The 23,358-nt window shown below is 40.1% G+C and overlaps 1 protein-coding gene across 5 annotated transcripts in view; it reads left to right on the forward strand.

The window, feature by feature from the left end:
* Positions 1–23,358, forward strand: part of LOC132104209 (CUB and sushi domain-containing protein 3-like) — a 435,094-nt gene that overhangs the window by 250,695 nt on the left and 161,041 nt on the right. For all 5 annotated transcript variants that reach the window (XM_059509502.1, XM_059509503.1, XM_059509504.1 and 2 more), the window contains 7 exons: positions 10,654–10,757; positions 11,367–11,479; positions 18,798–18,980; positions 20,254–20,580; positions 21,642–21,836; positions 22,284–22,422; positions 23,121–23,308. In XM_059509502.1, coding sequence (XP_059365485.1) covers positions 10,654–10,757; positions 11,367–11,479; positions 18,798–18,980; positions 20,254–20,580; positions 21,642–21,836; positions 22,284–22,422; positions 23,121–23,308 — 1,249 coding nt within the window. The remainder of the gene's footprint in view (positions 1–10,653; positions 10,758–11,366; positions 11,480–18,797; positions 18,981–20,253; positions 20,581–21,641; positions 21,837–22,283; positions 22,423–23,120; positions 23,309–23,358) is intronic.

Raw genomic sequence — 23,358 nt, forward strand, 5'->3', positions numbered from 1 at the left:
CAGCTACATTGAGGAGCATCGAGGAGAAATATTAGAAATATATATACATCAAGAGGAAGTTGATAACTAAAAAGAGTTTTAAAAGAGTCTTTTGCTTGGAAATTGTATTTTGTCATGTTTTGATCTATGTACTAATATAAGCTCATGGGAGTCATGTACTTAAGTATCTGATTTTACAGGTTGAGCTGCATGTTTTTGATTTACCGAACGGATTGGTTTAAAAGAGTCATTAGCTCAAGAAAATTTCACGGGCTACACTAATTTTTTCAGAACCAGCTCATAAGACCTTTTAGCCCAAGAATTGGACTTCGATGCATGCACTGTTTTTGATTCATTAAAATGAAGTTGTTGGTCACACTTTATTTTAAGGTCCAATTCACGCTATTAACTAACTTTTAACTAAGACTTCTGCCTCAATTATCTCCTAATTACTCCTTGTAAATAGTTAGTAAGGTAGTTGTTAAGTTTAGATAGGCTTATTGTGTAGGATTAGGGATGTAGAATATAGCCATACAGAATATGTGCTTTATATGAATTAAAAAACAGCCAATATGCTAGTTATGTATGCATGTTAATAAGAAACTCGTTAACAGTGAGAATTGGTCCTTAAACTAAAGTGTTACAGACTGGTTCATAAGAATCATTATCTTCAGAATCACACTTTACTAGATATGAACCAGATCATAAGAGTCCTTCTTTCAAGTGTTTGATTCACTTTGCACACAAAGACGAAGATAATTTCACTTATATTTAATAGTACTCCAAGAAGATGATGACAGGCTCACAACAGCAGTAACATAAACAATATCGGACAACCAAACTGAACAAAGGATCTTTAGCAGGTACTTTCAAACCCAAGGTTTTAGCTGGAAAGCTGTGTTTTACAACCTAACTTTCTCAGGACCATTTAAATGTTCAAGAAGCCGTGATGAAATCGTCTGGACATTTTCCCATCGTATGATGGATGGAGGATAGTATGAAAGCCTTGTTGGCCATAGATAGATTTTTTTCTGTTCCTACTTTTTCAGTTCGCATTTGACCATTTTGAGAGGTCTGGAACTCTGCCAGCATGAATAGATACACTTGTGTTGTTTTCCTGCAGCCTTGCCTTTGGCGTGTTGTTTTCAATAAATCAAAGAGTTTGTAGACACTTACCAAATTACTGTACTTTCTTATTCCCCATCTCTTAAATGTTCAAAATAAAAGGCATCAGCCTGAACAACAACACTGGTTGGATCAACAAGAGTGAATTATGTTCAGGGAACATTCACAGAATATGTCAAATAAAATTGGTGTGATCTCATTAAATTAGCATGAATTTTACTCATCAGTACATTTAACTTAATTTAAGTTCAAATAAATCATTTTAAATATGTGGAAATGTGCATCATAATCTTCGTCAAACTGTGTCAGAATCGGAAAGCTGTATTTTTCTTTTATAAATATGATAAAACTAAAGACTTTTGGAGATTTGAAGGATGCAGTACTACTTTATAGGTACTCAAGATTAAGATGAGATTAGGTGAAACTGTGTATATTATGTACCCTTTAAAAAAAAGAATAATAATAATAATATTCCCATATTCAAACATTATGGTACCAAGTCTAATTTACTTGTCCCCATTTTACCTGTTCATTGCCATTTGTTGCAATTATAGCCTTGTACTAATTGTAAAGCAATTTTCTGAAAGTACAATTATTTGGTAGGTTTCACTAATTTACAGAAAAGGCATGTGGCAAAAGCCATTTATCTATCGAAGAGAAATGCATTTGGAGCAAAAAAGTGTGTTTCAGTACATCAGATCAGAGATTTAAACAGAGCTCGGTCAACCAACAGACCAGCCTGTTTCAAGTGAGCAATTGTAATTGTCTCTTATAGCCTGGTAACAGTATTGTTCATTTATTTTTGGCAGACAATTTTAGGGTGGCGATTTATTTATATTGCACTCTGTGCTTTAACCTTGGTGAGAGTGGCTTGGATTGCGTCTGGCTTAATTCAATTTAGAGTGCTTTGCCTTTGGATTGTGAGAATGTGGGATACAATGTCAGTTTATTGTTTTGTTTTGTTTTGTTTTTTTGTTGTTGTTTTTGGCTTTTTTTTTGGTTGGTTGTTAAAATGTAGATATCGAAAATAATAAATTGATCATTGGTTTAACAACGGATTTGTTAACTCTGCTTAACTCGGTGCTCACCATGCATATAGAATCAAAGTTGATGCATAAGATACACACTGGACATTTCTCCAATTCAATGGGACAAATTAAAAATAATTTCTTTTATGAGCAATTTACACAGTAATTGGCTCATGTTTCATGAATAAGGCACAAATTGTGTCCATCCTTGTTCATATTTACAGCTGTTGAGTTGTGGCCAGTGAAGTCTCCATTAAACGTCACTCTATGCATTTGTAGGTGGTTGTTTTTCAGAGTTCTGAATGGAGCATGACCTGATTTATCAAGCAGAAACTAAAATGCTGTCGTCCCATTGGTCTTTTGTTGGAGATTGGATGCCCAGATTAAAAAGCAAGATTTTATGGTGTCCTAAGTATTTAAACTGGCCTGTTGGCCTCACCTCAAATGTTGTCTTGACCAATCAGATATTGTCTTGGCTCGGGGGTATCATAAATCATATGTTATCTCATCAAGCATGTGGTTTGAATTTGAGTCTAATTTTGGACATGATTCCTATAACAAGAATATGTTACATTTGACAAATAACTGATGGTCATGACTGTTTCAAGCTAACAGATTCGAACAAGTACACACTAAACATGAATATGTATCCTTAAGCTATCCAATAGTTATTAAAAGACATACACAATAATTGATTATAACATGATAGTCAAATGTGTGGGTTACACATAAGTGAAGCGATGGACTGATATTCATTTATAAGTCTTTTTGAGTTCATTTTGGTCCATATATATGTAGAAAAGACAGTTTCTTTGTCATTATCTGACAAAGATTTATGTGGAGACCAGAGGTTCCAAGGCCCCCCCCCTTGAGGAATTTCAGTCTGGTTCTGCTAGGTGGGGGAAGTGTTTAAGGATATTGTGTATAACTCTCATGGGTTTACATGTGATGTCCGGCGTTGCATCTCAATTACGAACAACAAATTTGACAATCTCTTCTCCGAATTGAAATTGTTAATAATTGTTCTATTGGTGTTAATGTTGAAAGCTGTTCTGTGAAAGAGTTGGTTGGTTGGTTATCTTGCTTGGGACTTGTGGCACAGAATGTTTTATGACTTCCTGTTGCCTTACTGAGGAATTTGGCTCATGTTTCAACCACAGTCCTGATCGACTCTTTTATTTGTCTGATTCGGGTCAGATCCGCTACAATCAGTTCATGGTTTATGATTTTGATCTACATTTTCATGCTGAATCTCTTTTGTTAGAGCAAACTGAATCACTTTTTGTTCATCAGTGCTATCGTTTGACATGGTCCTGACTTGACAGCTCGCCGTCTGCTGGAGGGCTGACATGATAGCACTGAAATACTGCTCCAGGTGAAACTACTAATACAGTCTTATTTGAGTGACATTATTGAAAATTCGTTGAACAGAAGAAAGTGAACGTGATGGTAATAAAAATTCTTTATATAAAGCTTCTAGGATGGGAAAAAAAATAAACAGAACACAGCACTGAACTAAAGTTAAAAGCCATGACAGATGACAGTGATTTCAAGTGTTTTTATTTTATTTTAGGCGTGTTTTTAACCATGACACAAATGTAGATGTAAAGTCACTCTGACACAGCCTAGAGTGGTTTGTTACATTTAATAAACGGCAGCAACCACAATATGATTAAAGTAAGATCATTAAAATGCATATGTGGTAATAATAGCAATACACATATTGTGTACGTATGACAGGAACAAGTTGAAATTAAGTTAAAAGCCGACTGATGTGCTGTTAGTTCTGGTTCTGATGACTAAATTAATTGTTTTATAAAATAAGTATAAAATAAATAAAAAATGATAATTATTAATATAATATTAACATTACTATGAATTATATAATTTTGACATTATATATTTATTTTAATTTGAAGCATTTATATATTTTAATCACTTGCTCATTGAAAGTTCTTTCTTGTGTTGACCTGGACAATCTTTGCAGCAACCGTGTCATTTTCTTAGTAGTGGTCAAATGATGGCTTTTGCTTTCATTCTTGTTTTTAAACTGCATCTGTGTAATGCTTGGGTGATACTACAGCCATGAGTCCACGCTGGCAGTAAATCCCAGCAGGATTGTGTGACTGTTGAAGTAGTCTGGCTTAGAGAAACCAGTGATCCCATCTCTGTGAACTTAATCGGGTGAAATGACACTACGAACAGCCCTATGGGAGCTTGACATCCTGGCAGTGTGTTTTCTGTTCGCACCTTGATGAAGCATCAGATCCCCTTGTGTGTGTACATTGTTACACGTTTGTGCGTTTGGAGGAGTTGCATTGCCATTCATTGTGATTAGACGTGAATGTTTTGAGCCAACAATATATTATACTTTTTTCCCAATGCACATATACACAATGTTCAACCGTTTGTGGTCAGTAAGATTTCACCAACGCTTATTTACTACATCAAAAGTACAGTTAAAAAAAAAAGGAATATTGTGAAATATAATCAGTATAAATATAAAAAATAGCAGCATATATTTGAAAAAGGACATTTTGTAAAAACCTTATTGGAAATGTTTTTACAAAAAAGTCCTACTTAGTTCATTTTAATTTACATTTTTTAATTGTAATTTATTTTGTTTGGTAAAATTGAACAATGGCTTGTGGGTCTGGTTCCCAGAAATAATGCAAACTGCCAAACTGCTTGCTTGGAGCTTTGGATAAAAGCATCTGTTAAATACATAAATGTAAAATGGGGCATATTCCGTTTTTCTTAGACGGAGACATAGTATTATGCACTATAACAAAAAAGAAAGTTATTTATTTGTTTTTATACAATTTCATGACTGGATTTACTTAAGAAATACTTATAAGACCAATAATTGCCTCTAGTGCACATTTTAGTGTGTATATCAATGTGTGCTTGTCTTGGTGTGTTGGTTTGGTGTTTGTGTGTGTCCGGGCTTCTGTCTCTTACACTTGTTTGAATAGCATCAGGCCAAATAAGATTAGTTCTCTTACGAGAGTTCTCTCGTACTGCGTCTTAGCTAAGACGCTACAGGAAAAGTCTCTTTTCACGAAATACTGAAGCAAAAAATTATCCTTAATTTTGAATTTTTGTAAAGCGCATTTGCAGCAGTACACAGCCATAGGCGAGACGGCTCGCTCACTCATTGGCTGCTTCTGCGGCAAGTGCACAGCCTATTGAGCGCAGGCTGATGCCATATCAGACCAATAAGGGCGCTTCCCGCCCTTCACGCCACTTCCCGCCGAAACGGGTGTGGCCCAACCTTATAAAAAGAGCTCGAAAAGGCTGACTCATCTGATTTTTCATCTCTTCAGCGAAGCTCACGCATCGCTGGATCACAGAGGAAGCAAGCGCCGTCTGAGAGGCATATCAGCGGGACGAGCCATTCTGAAGCTGCTGGCCTTCGCCACCTTCCACTGCCGTTCCTGCTGCGCTGTCCGGCACCTATATCCTTTCAATTCTGTTAAATCCAGCTGTTCTTTATGCGTGTGTGTTCACCCTGCGACTCACACTCGTAAAAGAGCTTGTGTCTTTTTTAAGATGCCTTCCTGCGGCTCGTCAGAGCCCCACTCAGCGAGGGAGACCGGTACGTCATCTGTGTCTCCTGCCTGGGTGAAGATCATGCTCGCGCTCGCTGACGGCGGATGCCCTCACTGCGAGCTGTTGCCATGGTGACTCTGAGGACTCGCCTGGCCTTTTTCTCTGAGCCTGCATTCTCCGCTGCGCTGAAGGCGCCGTAAAAGCGCCGTTTCCAGCGGATTCCGGAACCGTCTTCAGCTCAACCGAGCTCGCCGGTTCGCCCTGCTTCACTGGCCTCCCCTGCATCGCTTCCCGATGGGCAGCACCCGCTATTTGCCGCCGCGTCGTCCGAGGAAGTCGGGGGAAGAGGACACGTGCTCTCTGCTAGCTTCGGACAGTGAGGACTGGGCGAGCTCAGAGGATCTCGCGCCTTCTGCTCAGAAGCCCAGCAGACGAGCTGACATCGAGAAGGAGCCGGGGCGAGTGCTCGCGTTGGCCGCGATGAGTCTCGGCCTCGAGTGGTCTGCACCAGCGCCCCCCTCTCGTTCCCGGCTGGATGGTATGTTCCTTACGGATGAGCGTACTTCTCAAAGCCCGCCTCATTTCTTCCTGAGCTTCACGAAGAGGTGGCAAAGGCTTGGAACGCTCCATATTCAGCGCGAACTCGTTCGTCTGTCTCTCTAGCATTCTCCACACTGGATGATGCTACAAACAGGAACTACCAGTCACTTCCGCCGGTGGAACAGGCGATAGCGATGCACCTTTGTCCGCCCTCTGCTGGACGGCGGACGAAAGCGGTGTTGCCATCTAAAGCCTGCTGCATGATGCTGCGTCTGCACTACTCACGATGGCTGCTTCATCGAAGCGCAGGTGTACGAGTTCGCTGTGGCCGAGCTCTCACCCAAGCACGCCGCTGTTTCAGTTCCAAGATTTGTGACTGTCTCAGCGTTTTCTGCAACGCGCAAACCCGAACAGTTGCCTGCTTGCCTGCACACAAAAGCCGTTATCACAACAGCTTCAGCAACGCAGCTCGAGACCCCCGTTCTCGCTCTACCGGCTGTGGCCCCGCGCCGCGGGGACCGCAGCAGAGGATTACGGTGAGGCCGGGAGCCCCGAAGCCATCCTAGGAAAGCGCCGGTGTACGACTCGCCGCGGCCGAACTCTCACCTAAGTGCGCCGCTGTTTTCAGTTCCAGGGATTGTGACTGTTTCAGCGTCTTTTGCAATGCGCAAGCCTGTACAGTTGACCGCTTGTCTGCACACAGAAACCGTTATCACGGCTACCTAGATATTTCCCAAAAAGGTGTAATTTCTGGTGTCCCGGCCACGGCCGATGGTGCTATAAATGTAGTGACGATGCCCACTGCTCAGTGCCCATCTCCACATGTAAGCACAGCCCTTCACACAGGGCTCGCGCCCATAAAAGCGATTCAAGTCGATCGCGCGCACTACATAGTAAACGTGCCCACGCGCAGAGCATGGGTGTCTGGCCGACTGCGTCTCAAGGTCAATCAGAGCTGTGTTACAGCCCTGAAACCCTGGACAGCAAACGGCTGGTACCAATCAGGTGTAAGCCTGGGGACTTCCCTGAATGTGAAGATGGTGTCGACAGGCTGTCCAGAGGCAATGTTCCGTCTCTACACCCGCAAACAGTCCGGCTGTTGTGGGAGAGATTTGGCAGGGCGTAGTGGACCTCTTCGCGTCCCACAAAAACGCTCACTGCCCCGCGTTCTTTTCCAAGAATGAAAGCGTGCTGTCACGGAAATGGCCGTGCTGTCCGCTTTATGCTTTCCCTCCCGTCTATCTCCTTCTGCAGGTGATGGAACGGGTGAGGGAATCGAGATGTTCAATACTGCTTGTAGCACCTTTTTGTAAGAACCAACCATGGTTCCCAGATTTGATGCAGTTAGCAGACATCGCCCCGTGGCCAGTGCCATTGAGGAGGGACCTCCTCTCGCAGGCCAGGGGCTTGATTTGGCACCCTCAACCGGAGTTGTGGTCCCTCCATGTGTGGGCGCTCAACGGTTACCCGCTGATCTCTCAGTGGGAGTGCTAAATACCATCACTCAGGCTAGAGCTCTGTAGACACAGCGGCTGTATGCCTCGAAGTGGTCGGTGTTCTCCAGCTGGTGCACGGCTCGGGGATGTTCACCCCTTAGTTGTGAGGTGACGGAGTTTCTCTCCTTCCTACAGGAGCTGTTGGATAAGGGCAGAGCCCCATCCACGCTCGAAGTTTATTTGGCGGCCATCGCAGCGTTTTCTGAACAGCGCTCGGTCAGTCAATAGGAAAGAGCGATTTGGTCATCTGCTTCCTCAGAGGAGCTAGGAGGCTGAATCCTCCCAGACCTCCGTCAGTCCCTATATGGGACCTCGCGGCGGTTTTGGAGGCCATGAAGGGTCCCCCTTCTGAGCCTATCCAATCGATTGGCCTCCAGCATCTGTCGTTCAAGACAGTATTCTTGTTGGCTCTCGCTTCAGTGAAGCGTGTGGGTGGCCTGCACTCGCTCTCGGTGAGCCTGCCGTGCTTGAAGTTTGGGCCTAATGACTCAAGGGTCATACTCAAACCTAGGCACGGTTATGTGCCGAAGTCCCTCAACACGCCGTTTCGGGCTCAGGTTATTGCCCTGTCTGCCCTGTCGGTGTCAGTAGAGGATGGAGACTCGAGTCTTCTTTGCCCTGTTAGGGTTTTAAGAGCTTATGTGTCTCGCTCCGCTGTCTTTCGACAGACTGAGCAGCTGTTTGTCTAGTTTAGTGGATGTTCTAAGGGACTGGCTGTTTCGAGACAGACTCTATCCAGATGGATAGTTGACGCCATATCGTTAGCTTACGCTTCCAGGGGTCTTCAGTGCCCACTGGGCGTCAGAGCGCACTCCACAAGGGGCGTCGCCTCATCGTGGGCGTGGTCTACTGGGATCTCCTTGCAGGATATATGTATGGCGGCAGGGCAAGCAAGGCTGCTGTCGGTATAGCCGAATCAGGGCCCTGATGGGAATTCTGAGTTCTTGAGCGTTATGCACTGCCGACTGTTATATGGGCAGTATTGCGTAAGACTCGCATTGCCACATTGGTCAGGCCTTGCCTCGACTGTGTGATGATTGTATTGCCGCATCTACGGGTGCTGCTAGATATGGGACGGAGGGCTCCCCCCCTCTCCTGTCCTGGGCTCTCTGTGAGTCCCTCGGGTGACTGTGCACTGTAAATCCTGGGCGTTGCTTCAGGTTTATTGGTGTGTGATCCCTGCGCGCACGGCGTTTTACATGGGGTTCCCGTAGCGTCTTACCTACGAGAGAACTCTCGTAAGAGAACGTACTCGGTTACTAACGTAACCTCGGTTTTCTCTAGAAGAGGGAACGAGTACTGCGTTCTCAGCCGTGCGTACGATTCATTCTGGTTCACTTCGGCGATGAAATAAATCAGGTGAGTCAGCCTTTTCGAGCTCCTTTTATAGGGTTGGGCCCCACCCGTTTCGGCGGGAAGTGGCGGGAAGTGGCGTGAAGGGCGCGAAGCGCCCTTATTGGTCTGATATGGCATCAGCCTGCGCTCGATAGGCTGTGCACTTGCCGCAGAAGCAGCCAATGAGCGAGCGAGCCGTCTCGCCTATGGCTGTGTACTGCTGCAAATGCGCTTTACAAAAATTCAATATTAAGGATAATTTTTTGCTTCAGTATTTCGTGAAAAGAGACTCTTCTAGAGAGAACCGAGGTTACGTTAGTAACCGAGTACGTTTTCTGAATGCTGTTTGAAAAGTGATTAGCTTTTAAAAAAACTGGATGTGCTTTTTAAACAATCTTCCGTCAGAATGACGCATTTTCATGTTTGATGGAATAGACCTGCCTGTACTGTATATCCATAAATGCACTGGAGCATTTTCGCTGGTCTCTCTGCTCCATTGTAAAGTCATAATTCTGCTCTATTACCTATTTCTCCACAATTCAATAATCTGGCCTCAGCACCTCACTCTCTAACAAAAGCATTAGCTTAGGACTCCAATCACCATGACAACCGCAGGCAGACAGGCTGGGCAAGTCATCGAATACAAGTTCCTGTTTTCAAGTGTTGTGCGGCTGATCTGGGATCAGGTTTATGGATTCTTCTATGCTGGTATGCTTAATATTAGATATCCAGAGAACAGACTACTCCTAGATCAGCTATCTCAAGTCTCATTCCCAACTATTTTGTCCTGTGCTGCATTTGTTATTTGGTGACCTTTATTGAGACAGGGACTCTGGATTATTTTGTATTCATTTACATGGAAAAAAAAAACTTCATTATCTGTGCCGGGATGCTGTCTGAGCATCAATCATCAGTCCTAAGTAGCTCTCATACATCCATACCTGCTAAGCCCTGGCTATGGTGAAGAGCCCATCGCCATGGCAACTAATTCCACCCAGTACCTCTCAGTCAATCGATATAGAAAGTTCAGGCCTCTCCGTACCCCTGTGGCTCTTCCACACCTCTAATCCCTGTTTCTAAAGCCTTGGTCCTTCTTTCCAAACTCCCAATTATTCAAAAGATGCTGTAATCTTGAAATAATTACATCTTAATGAATTAATTAATTGTGATGCGTGTAATAGGTATAATTAGTCTGACTTTTGCATATTGATTTTTTTCCCATTTCACATGTCCCATTTAAACTATAATTGCTAATAAAATTGGTTGGGTTATGATTACATTCTTCTGTTGAGCACTATAAAACCGGTACATCATACAGTCAAACAAACAAAAAAAATCTTATTTTAAATTGTTTGTTTAATAGAGGCAAATTCATTATGCATGAATGCTCAAAGCAAACTGGAGTACAATTTTGACAAAAGTTTTCTGGAAACGTTGAGTTTCTTTATTCTCTCCAAAATTCAGTAGAGAGAGATTTGGCAGTCTTCTCTCTCTCTCAGTTTCAGTCAGCTGACAGGATTCAATTATGCAAGATCCATAAAGTTTAATTCAGTTAATTTGACACATGACTAAGCATTATGCCTCATTTCTGCCGACAGGTGATTCAGATTAACTTTGAGGAGTTTGACCTAGAACTGGGCTATGACACACTAACCATCGGTGATGGAGGGGAAGTAGGAGATCCGAAAACCATTTTGCAAGTGTGAGTTTCTTATCCACAGTCTGGGATGGTAAGATGATACATAATTTACACAAGTAGGACATTCTGTGCTTTTCCTGAAACTATATTCCTATCAAGCAGTTTCATTGCTCTGAGCAGTGTTTGTTTGATAAGAATGATATTCCAGCAACAGAAATGAATTTTGAATATCCTACTAGTGTAAATATCCATGTTGTGTCTTCAGAAACAATTAAAATGTTTGTTCTCCTCTTTCTTATCCTTGGAGTTCAAATATATGTTTGTCTCATGTCACGAAGTTAGTTATTAATATGTATTATTGTTTTATACAATACCAGTCAAATATTTGGCATCTGTGATTTGCTCTTTGACCTTTAAAGACATTTTGTAGATAAATAAAAAAGTGTGCCTAGGAATGATTTCTTTATGAAAGAAATTACTGTTAAAGCATTTGAAATATATGATGCATTATAATAAATTATAATGAAACTAATTCTTAGTTTCTACAACTTTATAATTTTTTAAATATGCAAAAAATGACAATTAGTAATGAGCAGGTTGTCTAGCAGTTTGCGTTCAGTATGATGTGCTTCTGTTTTGTTTATGTGTGTCTAATCTCTCTCTTCTCATCAGTCTGACAGGTAGCTTTGTTCCAGACCTCATTGTTAGCATGACCCATCAGATGTGGCTTCACCTCCAGTCTGATGAAAGCGTGGGATCTATAGGCTTCAAGATCAACTACAAAGGTACCTGAAAGCATCTGAACAATGTATAGTTCGCTTTGGGAATGGTCTTAAAAAAATAACTTAAAAGCAAACAGAGTTGTTCTAAGAAAATTAAATGTCAGGGTTGCTGTCTTGATTATTGGAGATGACCACACTATATAAATATTAGACTTGTTCTGGTTTGTTTGTTTGTTTTTCTAATTTATTGAGATGCACCTGTATATTTTATTTAAGATTAAATAACTGTTCTTAATAAAAAAATATATATATTTGTACCACGTATAGTAAATTGTCAGGCAAATTCTGTGTCTCTGGCAACCCTATTGTCAAGGTTAAATAGAGGAAGTGTGGCAGAGTGCAAAAAAAAAACCTTCATTTGTAACTGCACACAAACAGAAAGGGAAAACAGGGCAGACCACTAAGCCCAGATTCAATCAAATGTCCAACCTTCATCACTGTTTTCTGATCGAGTGAGAAAGTGTTTTTCACATCCACTGCAAAGCAGTTTAGACATCAAAAGACCAGACATTATTTACCTGGACATGTCCACTATTTCCTGCATGAGTATTCAGCATACATTCTTAGTAGTCAGTGTGCGTAAAAGCAAAGCAGTTCCCACAAATCACTTCAGTGGTCTCTGCTGAATGCACGGCAACTAACTTTCATCCCGAACACATGAGCTACATTCACTTGATAGAAGCAGCAGCCCCTACAAAACCCATATCTTTGATTATCTCTCCTCCCTCAAGGTTTTGTAATAAATTAGTGTCGGGGTGATGAACAAGGTGCCATTCAGTATAATGAGAGAGACTGACTGAGGTAGACAGAGAAAGAGTCTGAGAAAGCAAATGAATCCCCTTAAGTGCAAGACCAGAGAGAGAGAGAGAAAAAAAACAGATTACTGTATGATATCCCTAGGAGAGACTGGCAAAATATTACAGATTGTATCAGATTTGTCTTTTTTTTTTTTTTTTTCTTTTTCTAAGCCTATTATAATGTTTCTTGTATACGCCACAAACAAGTACAGTGGCTTTGTTTCTTAAATTAAAATTTCTAGGTAGTTCTAATTGGTCCTGTCAATCATAAATGTGACGGTCATACATGAGGTAATAAAGATTTATAGCTTGGACATTCATAATGGAGCACAAATGTGTGTGTGTGTGTGTGTGTGTGTGTGTGTGTGTGTGTGTGTGTGTGTGTGTGTGTGTGTGTGTGTGTGTGTTTGTGTGTTTTATATTTATTTAAATGTATCATTTCTTATATTGTATTTCAGAATATTGTTCATATATTCACCTTTCTACTGCCCTATGCTAGAATAGTATTATTAGAATAAATCTAATAATATGGAATTGTGTCTTACTGAAAGAATATCATGGGTTTAACATTGAGTAAGATTAAATTAGATTTTGTATGTCAGATTCTGTAGATTGTAAATACAATGAGGACACATATAATATATGATGTGAGTATTATATGTGATATATAACATAAATCAAGAGCCCTTTGAGGGATCCATCATCCAGCCACAAAATGAACACATTAATAGTTCACAGCACTCATTCATTCAATGGAAGAAATATTAATGTTTTCAGTGTCTTGTTCCCCAGTAGTTCATTTTACCTGTCAGGTCAAGATTTTTGTCCTTTTGTCCTTGTTTGGTCCTTTAATTTTCTTTAATTTGTGTTTGAAATCGATTTGAAAGTGTAACACCAAGTGTTAACCACCAATTTATCTTGCACACAAAAACTTCATTTATGAAATAATATATTGGCAGAATAAAAAACAGACAGACCTATGGCGCATTTTGGGTCATGACTCACTATATGAGAAGCACTGCCCTAGAGCACAGAAGAGATATAGTTTATCCCATCTTACAATACAAATGCACTCCATTATGGTGACGTCTGTGATAAATGCATTATTTACATGGGTCATTAATTGGGTTTATGGTGACTGAAGTTTAATGGTTACATTTCACTTATTAATACAACTACATTTGTCATTTCACATTGATAAATATATACCCTTATATTTTACCTCTGAGGGTGCACTGTTCTTATTTTTTTGTGACAAACTTAATGACATAAAAACATAACACATTTACTTGATCCCAAAGGTTCAAATTGTAAACAGGCACTGCTGAAGCGTTACCATGATTTGTATTCATTATCATGCAAATCAGTCTATTATTCTTAACTCTGGTGATTGTTATTTATATGCGTTTCGGCATATATATATATATATATATATATTAGTGTAGGTGTCTGTGCTAGTTTTATATGTATGGCCATATGCTCTGTTTAGTTATCCTCCATTTGATGTATGTAGCCTTGAAACTCTGCTGCTAACTTAAAACTGCAAGTTTGACTTTGTAATAACATTGAAGATACACATCAGTTATGGAGAGAAACTAGTGGTGAATTTGAATATAGACTGAATGCTTGATTACTTACAAGAGTTTAAAAATGTCATTTTTGTCAACTTTTGGTTGAATGGTTCAGAGAGGAACAATCCATTCAAGTCTTTCTTAAAGGGTTAGTTCACCCAATCAGAATCAGAATCAGAATCAGAATGAGCTTTATTGGCAGGTATGTTCACACATACGAGGAATTTGTTTTCGTGACAGAGCTCCACAGTGCAACATAACAGCGACAGAACAAAAAACACAATAAGGAATAAAAATACAAAAAAATACAAATAGGTGGGTAAGGATTGACAATATACAAATTACAATGTATGGCAGGTATATTAAAATGAGCATTTATGTATGTACATGTATATTATGTGGAAAAGTTTTAACTGTACGCTAAGTATGTGTGTTGGATAAATAAGTGTATGTGTATATAAATATAAATATAAATATAAGTAGTGTAGTGTGTTCCATGTATGTACATGTATATTATGTGCAAAAGATTTAAGTGTACGCTAAGTATGTGTGTTGGATAAAAAGTGTAGTGTATATAAATATAAATAGTGTAGTGTGTCCCACAGTTATTATCAGCTGTTCATAAGATGGATTGCCTGAGGGAAGAAACTGTTCCTGTGTCTGGTCGTTCTGGTGCTCAGTGCTCTGTAGTGTCGACCAGATGGCAACAGTTCAAAGAGGGAGTGTGCTGGATGTGAGGGGTCCAGAGTGATTTTAACAGCCCTTTTGCTCACTCTGGATAAGTACAGTTCTTGAATAGATGGGAGGGTTGTACCGATAATTCGCTCAGCAGTCCGGACTACCCTCTGTAGTCTTCTGAGGTCAGATTTAGAAGCTGAGCTGAACCAGACAGTTACTGAAGTGCAGAGGATGGATTCGATGATGGTGGAGTAGAACTGTTTCAGCAGATCCTGTGGCAGGTTAAACTTCCTCAGCTGGCGAAGGAAGTACAACCTCTGCTGGGCCTTTTTCACAATGGAGTCAATGTGAATGTCCCACTTCAGGTCCTGAGAGATAGTGGTGCCCAGGAACCTGAATGACTCCACTGCAGTCACAGTGTTGTTCATGATGGTGAGTGGGGGGAGTGCAGGGGGGTTTCTCCTGAAGTCCACAGTCATCTCCACTGTTTTGAGCGTGTTAAGCTCCAGGTTGTTGAGAGTGCACCAGACAGCCAGCTCTTTAACCTCCTGTCTGTAAGCAGACTCGTCACCGTCCTGAATGAGGCCGATGAGTGTGGTGTTGTCTGCAAACTTCAGGAGCTTGACAGAGGGGTCCTTAGATGTGCAGTCATTAGTGTACAGGGAGAAGAGCAGTGGGGAGAGAACACAGCCCTGGGGAGCTCCGGTGCTGATTGTACGGGTGCTGGATGTGTATTTTCCCAGCCTCACTAGCTGCTGCCTGTCTGTCAGGAAGCTGTTGATCCACTGACAGACGGAGGTGGGCACGGAGAGCTGAGTTAGTTTGGGCAAGAGGAGGTTTGGGATGATCGTGTTGAAGGCAGAGCTGAAGTCCACAAACAGGATCCTCACATAGGTCCCCGGTCTGTCTAGGTGTTGCAGAACATAATGCAGTCCGATGTTTACTGCATCGTCCACAGACCTGTTTGCTCTGTAGGCAAACTGAAGAGGATCCAGCAAGGGTCCAGTGATGTCCTTCAGGTGGGCCTGCACCAGTTTTTCAAATGACTTCATGACTACAGACGTTAGAGCCACAGGCCTGTAGTCATTTAGTCCTGTAATTTTGGATTTCTTTGGGATAGGGATGATGGTGGAGCGTTTGAAGCATGAAGGGACTTCGCACAGTTCCAGCGATCTGTTGAAGATCTTTGTGAAGATGGGGGCCAGCTGGTCAGCACAGGATTTCAGACAGGCAATATTCATGTCAGACAATATTTCAGACAATATTCATGTCATTAATAATTATGTCATTGATAACTCACCCTCATGTCGTTCCAAACCTGTAAGACCTCCGTTCATCTTCAGAACACAGTTTAAGATATTTTAGATTTAGTCCGAGAGCTCTCAGTCCCTCCATTGAAACTGTGTGCACGGTATACTGTCCATGTCCAGAAAGGTAAGAAAAACATCTTCAAAGTAGTCCATGTGACATCAGAGGGTCATTTACAATTTTTTGAAGCATCAAAAATACATTTTGGTCCAAAAATAGCAAAAACTACGACTTTATTCATCATTGTCTTATCTTCCGTGTCTGTTGTGAGAGAGTTCAAAACACAGCAGTTTGTGATATCCGGTTCACGAACGAATCATTCGATGTAACCGGATCTTCTTTAACCAGTTCGAACTGAATCGTTTGAAACGGTTCGCGTCTCCAATACGCATTAATCCTCAAATGACTTAAGCTTTTAACTTTTTTAATGTGGCTGACACTCCCTCTGAGTTAAAACAAACCAATATCCTGGAGTAATTCATTTACTCAAACAGTACACTGTCTGAACTGCTGTGAAGAGAGAACTGAAGATGAACACAGAGCCGAGCCAGATAACGAACAAAAGATTGTCTCGTTCACGAGTCAAGAACCGTTTCTGACGTGTCCGATTCGAGAACCGAGGAGCTGATGATACTGCGCATGTGTGATTCAGCGTGAAGCAGACCGACACACAGAGCATCTGAACCGAACTGATTCTTTTGGTGATTGATTCTGAACTGATTCTGTGCTAATGTTATGAGCCCAGGTAAACCGAAGGCTTGAATCAAGGATAATCATCGCAAATTAAGTCATTAGGTCGAGCGCAAAAGAACCGGTGAACTGTTTTCTTCAACCGGTTTATTGAATCGAACTGTCCGAAAGAACTACTGGTGATCCGATAACCGATGCAACCAGTTCTTGACTCGAGAAGGAGTCAATCGTTCGTTCGTTATTTGGCTCGGCTGGGTGTTCAACTTCAGTTCTCTCTTCACAGCAGTTCAGTCAGTGTACTGTTTAAGAACATGAATTACTCCAGGATATTGGCTTGTTTGAACTCGAGGGAGTGTCAGCCACATTAAAAAGTTAACAGCTTAAGTCATTTGTGGATTAATGTGTATTGGAGATGTGAACCGTTTAAAATGATTCATTTCAATTAGGTGAACTGGTTCAAGAAGATCCGGTTACATCGAATGATTACATCGAAGATAAATGGAGGTCTCACGGGTTTGGAACGACATGAGGGTGAGTTATTAATTATATAATTTTGATTAGTGGGTGAACTAACCCTTTAAGCAATGGCACTTTTAAATTACTGAATTTTTTAGTGCATTTTGTTATTGATTTGGCACACACAGTTTCAACGCACCAGCATTTGGCCACACACATTAACATCTCTTCTTTTAAAGATAATTTTGTTTGTATTCTGTATAGCCAGAACGCTTCAATATCTTCAACATGGTTTAAAAACCTTATTTAATTGAATGCTTCAAAGAAATAAAACAGAGATCCGCCTGGGACTTTGCCTGTGTGTACTTGACTCATGTTACTTGTGTTTTAGAAGTGCCTTGTTTTGTGTCTCAACTCCACATTAAACTCGACTTTGTGATAATGAGGACTTTCTTGAGAGAGATAAAGTCAGCATTATTGAAATGAAACAATATCCATGGTATACACAAAGGGAGAGATAAATTACTTGCCATTTTCCAATGAATAAGAAATGGTTTTGAGATTAAATTTATTTATAGGCTTTTATGTGAAGGCCGGCTTAATGAGTCCTGCTATATGGTAAATGCTTGGAATGTTTTTTGATGTATTACATGCCAAAGTTCACTGATACTTAGTAATTCCCTGGCTGTTTCAGGAAGAAAAACACAGGTCCCAAACTTACCCTGTGTGGGCTGTCTGTGCTTACATATACAGAATCGACCTTTTGGATTTGATTGGATAACTTGTTAACACAACTGATCTTCACAGAGAGGTCCTCAGGTTTACAATGCACAGAACCCCATCACATTAAGTGTCGTGAGAGAAGCGTAGTAGTGCGCATCTAACATGCTGACCTTACATTGGAGTATAGCGCTGTCCATGATTATTCATACACCATCAGCTCCTACAGACAATTTGTACTCTATTTTGTGCCTCATCATAAATACAAAGCAGTAAATATGGCCTAACCTTCCCCTAGCCACCCCTCACGATTGACCAATGGAGTAAAGCATTGTGATAGTCATAAAGAGACTGTCATGTCAGAAATTAATGCCATACATCAAGCATTGGCCAAAGACCTCCATTATACCTCAGGAGAAATCCCCTTCCTATATGTTCAAACTTTGATTTGGTTTTAAATGAAATTTAGTGGAGGTTTCTTTTTTTCTCTCTCTCTCTTTTACCATCCATCCTTTGGCAAATCCTCAAGCATCCTCATTTGGAACAGAGTTCATAGTTCAATTGTGCATGGACGTGCAAAGTGTCTGGGAAGATGTATTGCCCATTCCAGTAGCCTGCCGCCCACTGAGTCAATTCTATGCAGATGGAAGGTGTTATCTAGGTATAGTGACCCCCAGACTTGGTTTTTGTACTCATGGTGGGAATGTCCTGGATGGCCGACTCTACCATCGAAGGGTCCAGGTGCTGGAGCTTATCTAGGCTGAAAAGAGAGATTTCTCTTAACTACCTCAACCACTAAGACTTCCTTGAGCAACAAGCTGCATTTTTATTCCGGTAAACAAAATAGCAGTCAAAGCAACCAGGTTAATGGAAATTAATACAGAATTATTGAGCTTTTTGTGTTTTTATTTAGGATTATTATAGTTTTTGTAGTGTTATTGTAGTTTACTTTTCAGTTTACTGTTGACTGATTGGAGAAAAAAAGACTCTTATAGTTTATATATACTGTATATAATTATTTTTTTGCTCCTTAAACTTCAGCAGTTGAAATAGGAAATGTGATGTTTAGCAATCACTATTATTTATATTCTTTCTCTGTAGAAATTGACAAGGAGAGCTGTGGGGACCCAGGCACTCCTCTGTATGGGATGAGAGAAGGAGATGGATTCTCTAATGGTGACGTGCTACGCTTTGAGTGCCAATTTGGATTTGAGCTTATTGGAGAGAAGACAATATCCTGTCAGAACAACAACCAGTGGTCTGCCAACATCCCCATCTGCATTTGTGAGTACTGTCAATGTTACTGTACATTGCACACTGATTAATTGCTTTAGAAATGTTTTTTTCTGTCCTAGTTTGGTGCTATAATGAGAATTTACTGTGTTAGATTTTGCTACATTTAAATTAGTGCTTGTTTTATGCCCTCATATCTTTTCTATTTCAAGAAGCACCATCATTACATTTTTTGTTAAAATACTTTTCAAGGTGCTATAAAAAATAATGTGGCAAACAAGGGCGGTTTGGGACTATATGTGACCCTGGACCACAAAACCAGTCTTAAGTCGCTGGGGTTTATTTTTAGCAATAACCAAAAAAAAAACATTGTATGGGTCAAAATCATCGATTTTTCTTTTATGCCAAACATCATTAGGATATTGAGTAAAGATCATGTTCCATGAAGATATTTTGTAAATCAAAATGCATATCAAAACCAAATTTCTGATTATTGCTAAGAATTCATTTGGTCAACTTCAAATGTGATTTTCTCAGTATTTAGATTTTTTGCACCCTTAGATTCCAGATTTTCAAATAGTTGTATCTTGGCCAAATATTGTCTAATCCTAATCCATACATCAATGGAAATCTTATTTATTCAGATTTCAGATTATTTTTAAATCCCGATTTTGAAAAATTAACACTTAAGACACATATGTGTGTCTGTTTAGCACATATGTGTAGTGTTTAGCTGTGACGCTAAAGGCACAGAAATCACACACTTCATTTTTTGTGTGTGTCAAATTTTTCATGTTCCATAAGAATCTCCAAATAACTGGATTTTATTAACTTTTCTGTCTTTGCTTTTTCTTCAAAATGTATGCAGAAATCTCTGAGGCAGCTGAAATAATTGGCTTATATATGCAGCCAACCTGGAGACTTCTTTAGCTGCAGTGACATCTGCTATATTTTGATACTCCACCTGTAGGCTCTTTGCTTTAAAAAATGCATAGCTGAAATTTCTCCACGTCTAATTGGAAGATTGAACAAATCAGCTCTATTTATAGCCTGAAGTCCATCTATGTCATAAACATAGTTTGTCAGAAAGCGCAGAACCTAATAAACAGTGGCGCGACAGTCTCCATATTGCATATTAAACACATTCACAAGTGCTGTATTATTACACTGATGTATGATGTGACATGTTTTATATGTTGCCAGCTGCCTGGGTGTTTTTTTTTTTTTTCTCAGTCATTATGGGTAAAAAAAAACATTATAATAATAATGTAGTTACTTTAATCTTTAGTAAAAAATTAGCAGCTATTCTGTTCTGTTCTTTCAGTTCCCTGTCTTTCAAACTTCACTGCATCCATGGGCACAGTCCTCTCTCCGGATTACCCAGAGGGCTATGGGAACAACCTTAACTGCGTGTGGCTGATCCTATCAGAGCCCGGCAGCCGTATCCACTTGGCCTTCAATGACTTTGACCTGGAGGCTCCATACGACATCTTGACCGTGAAGGATGGAGAGATGCTTGACTCGTCTGTGCTTGGCCGTTTCACTGGGGCGGAAGTGCCATCCCACCTCACCAGCAACAACAACATTCTCCGGCTGGAGTTCCAGGCTGACCACTCTATGTCAGGCAGAGGTTTCAACATTACCTACACCAGTGCGTGTCCCACATTTGGATTGGTTTCTAATCAGCATTATGTCTGCATGGGGCATTTGTAAAGCATGTATTAAGCATGAATTCTGCATGAGACACAATGTTTGTTTTAAACGTGTTGTGTATCAAAGTGTACTGATAGCAGTTACTGCTGTTTCTAAAACAGATAATGATTATTAAGATATTCTTATCTTTGAATAATGCTTTTACAGTTTATATATTGTCAATATTCGTTGAATTTGTGATAGGACAAACAAACAAAGATGAAAGTGTCTATTAAGGGCCTCTTACAGACATGACAAATACAAATAATTTTTTTTTCGCCTGCGCACCAGATCTCTGATCTGCTCCTCATTAGTACATACATGACTTTAATCCACACAATGATTTCTTGATGGTCCTTCTTAAAGGAGATGAGAAATGCCATAATAATCCATGTGGTCCATCAAGTCCTTAAAGTAGACATGGGTTTGCAGGCATATTAGGTGCGCTGCTGTAATCGTTTAAGGCTGAACGCTAATGTCGAGTTCTTTTACAGTCTGACACTTAACTGTTGTCTGTTAAAAGCTGTCAGTGCCCTGATTGAGTACATTAAATCTGTATTCATTCTGACAAACGTCATGTCCTTCTTGTAGGCCTTTCCTGTCACCAGACTTCCATCAGGCGCTCAGGGTGTTGTGGACAGCAGCATTCTTGGCCATTTGCCTTGGGCCCCTTTATATGCTTCATGGAGTTATTATAAAAACAGCTGGAAGGTCAATAATACTAAGACTAATACTTTTTTTTTTTAAAAAGCCCTGAGTGGAAACCTGTCCTAAAAATTACCACAAATCCTCATATTTTGAGTGCAGGGTAAATTGAAGTGCACCACCTTAGGTGGGAGTGTCTTTCAAACTTGTCAACTTTCTAACAACCTAGTTTTCAACTCATCCACTTGTTAAAGTGTTATTTCTTTTAGTGACATTCTGCAGTCATAAATATTTTGACTGGCCAGAAAACTTGTTCATGACACTTGTTCATTCTAGTAATTCTAGAATACTATCTTATGTCGTTCGTCCTTACAGCATTTGGCCATAATGAGTGTCCGGATCCAGGAGTCCCCCTGAACGCCAGACGTTTTGGTGACAGTTTCCAGCTAGGCAGCTCCATCTCGATCATCTGCGAGGATGGCTTCATTAAGACCCAGGGAGCAGAAACCATCACTTGTGAGCTGAATGGCGGCAAGGTGATGTGGAGCGGCCCCATCCCAAAGTGTGAAGGTATTTATTAGGGCCAGTTGCCAACAAAAGTAGACAGGAGTCCTCAATAAATGGACAGTTCTGCCTGGTTTTCAGTGTCAATCTAAATGGAATAGACAGTCACTTGTGGGTCACACAGACGAGGGTTAATAGGGCATGTAAACCAGAGGGCATGTGGTGGTGAGCAGCCTGTCATCTGTCGTTAAAATCCTTGTCAATCCCTTGAATTTTACTCAGCATGTTTCTAATTATGCTGTAACACTATTCATATGGTCAGAGGGATAGTGACAGACTGACAGTGTCGCCCACAAGCAATTTTGACACCTTACTGTAGTTTATGTGGGATTGTAAATGTGTAAATTTTTAAGTACAGTATACATGTGATCATAGTTAAAATAAAAACAAAAACAGTGGCTTCATGTTAGTCAACTTAAATGCATCTTCGTTAATCCTCTGTTCTTTCTACAGCTCCCTGTGGAGGCCACTTCTCAGCTCCTAGTGGAGTTATTTTATCTCCTGGATGGCCTGGTTACTACAAAGATTCGCTCAACTGTGAGTGGGTCATAGAGGCTGAACCGGGACGCTCTATCAAGATCACATTTGAGAAGTATGCTTTTTTTAATTTGAATAGATTCTGTTTTTTTTGTTTGTTTTTTTTGTACATATATATAATTTAAATGATTCTGTGAAAATTTGAATTTTTTAATCTTAATTTTCCAACAACAAAGAAATCTGTGAATACACTGTAAATACATTACCATTAAAAGGTTTAGGATCAGTAAGATTTTATTTAGTAAGGATGCACTAAATTGATTAAAAGAAGACATTTCTATTTCAAATAAATGCTGTTCTTGCAAACTTTCTAAATCAAAAAATTCTGAAAAAAACCCTTAATCAAAAATTCTGAAATAAATGTATCACCATTTCCACAAAAATAGTAAACTGTACAACAATGTTTTTACTATGTTTTAGAATTAATGATAATTAATGTTTCTTGAGAACCAAATCAGCATATTCGATTGATTTCTCAAGGATCATTTGACACTGAAGACTTTAAAATGTTAAAATATTTTCAAATAAAAATCTGTTGTTTTAAGTTGTAATAATATTACACAATCTTACTGTATTTTTGTTGATCAAATAAATCCAGCCTCAGTGAGCATAAAAAAAAAATAATAAAAAACTTATTTTAAAAAACTTTTAAAGTCTGACAGACTCCAAAGTTTTCAACGGTAGTGTATAAATATGGTAAAGTTGTATCATTGTCAGCAAGGACATTTAATTATTGCCTGTTTTTCCAACCAGATTTCAGACAGAGTTGAATTGTGATTTCCTGGAGCTTCACGATGGGCCCAATCTTCTCTCTCCTCTAATTGGCGCCTTCAATGGCACCCAGGTGCCTCAGTTTCTATTCAGCAGCGGCAACCACCTGTACATGCTTTTCACCACTGACAACAGCCGCTCAAACAGTGGCTTCAAGATCCTGTATGAAAGTAAGTGTACAGTAAACTTTCCACAGTTTCAAAACTTGCCATTTAAAAGC

The sequence above is a fragment of the Carassius carassius genome, chromosome 25 (genome assembly GCF_963082965.1).
Source record: "Carassius carassius chromosome 25, fCarCar2.1, whole genome shotgun sequence".
NCBI lineage: Eukaryota > Metazoa > Chordata > Actinopteri > Cypriniformes > Cyprinidae > Carassius > Carassius carassius.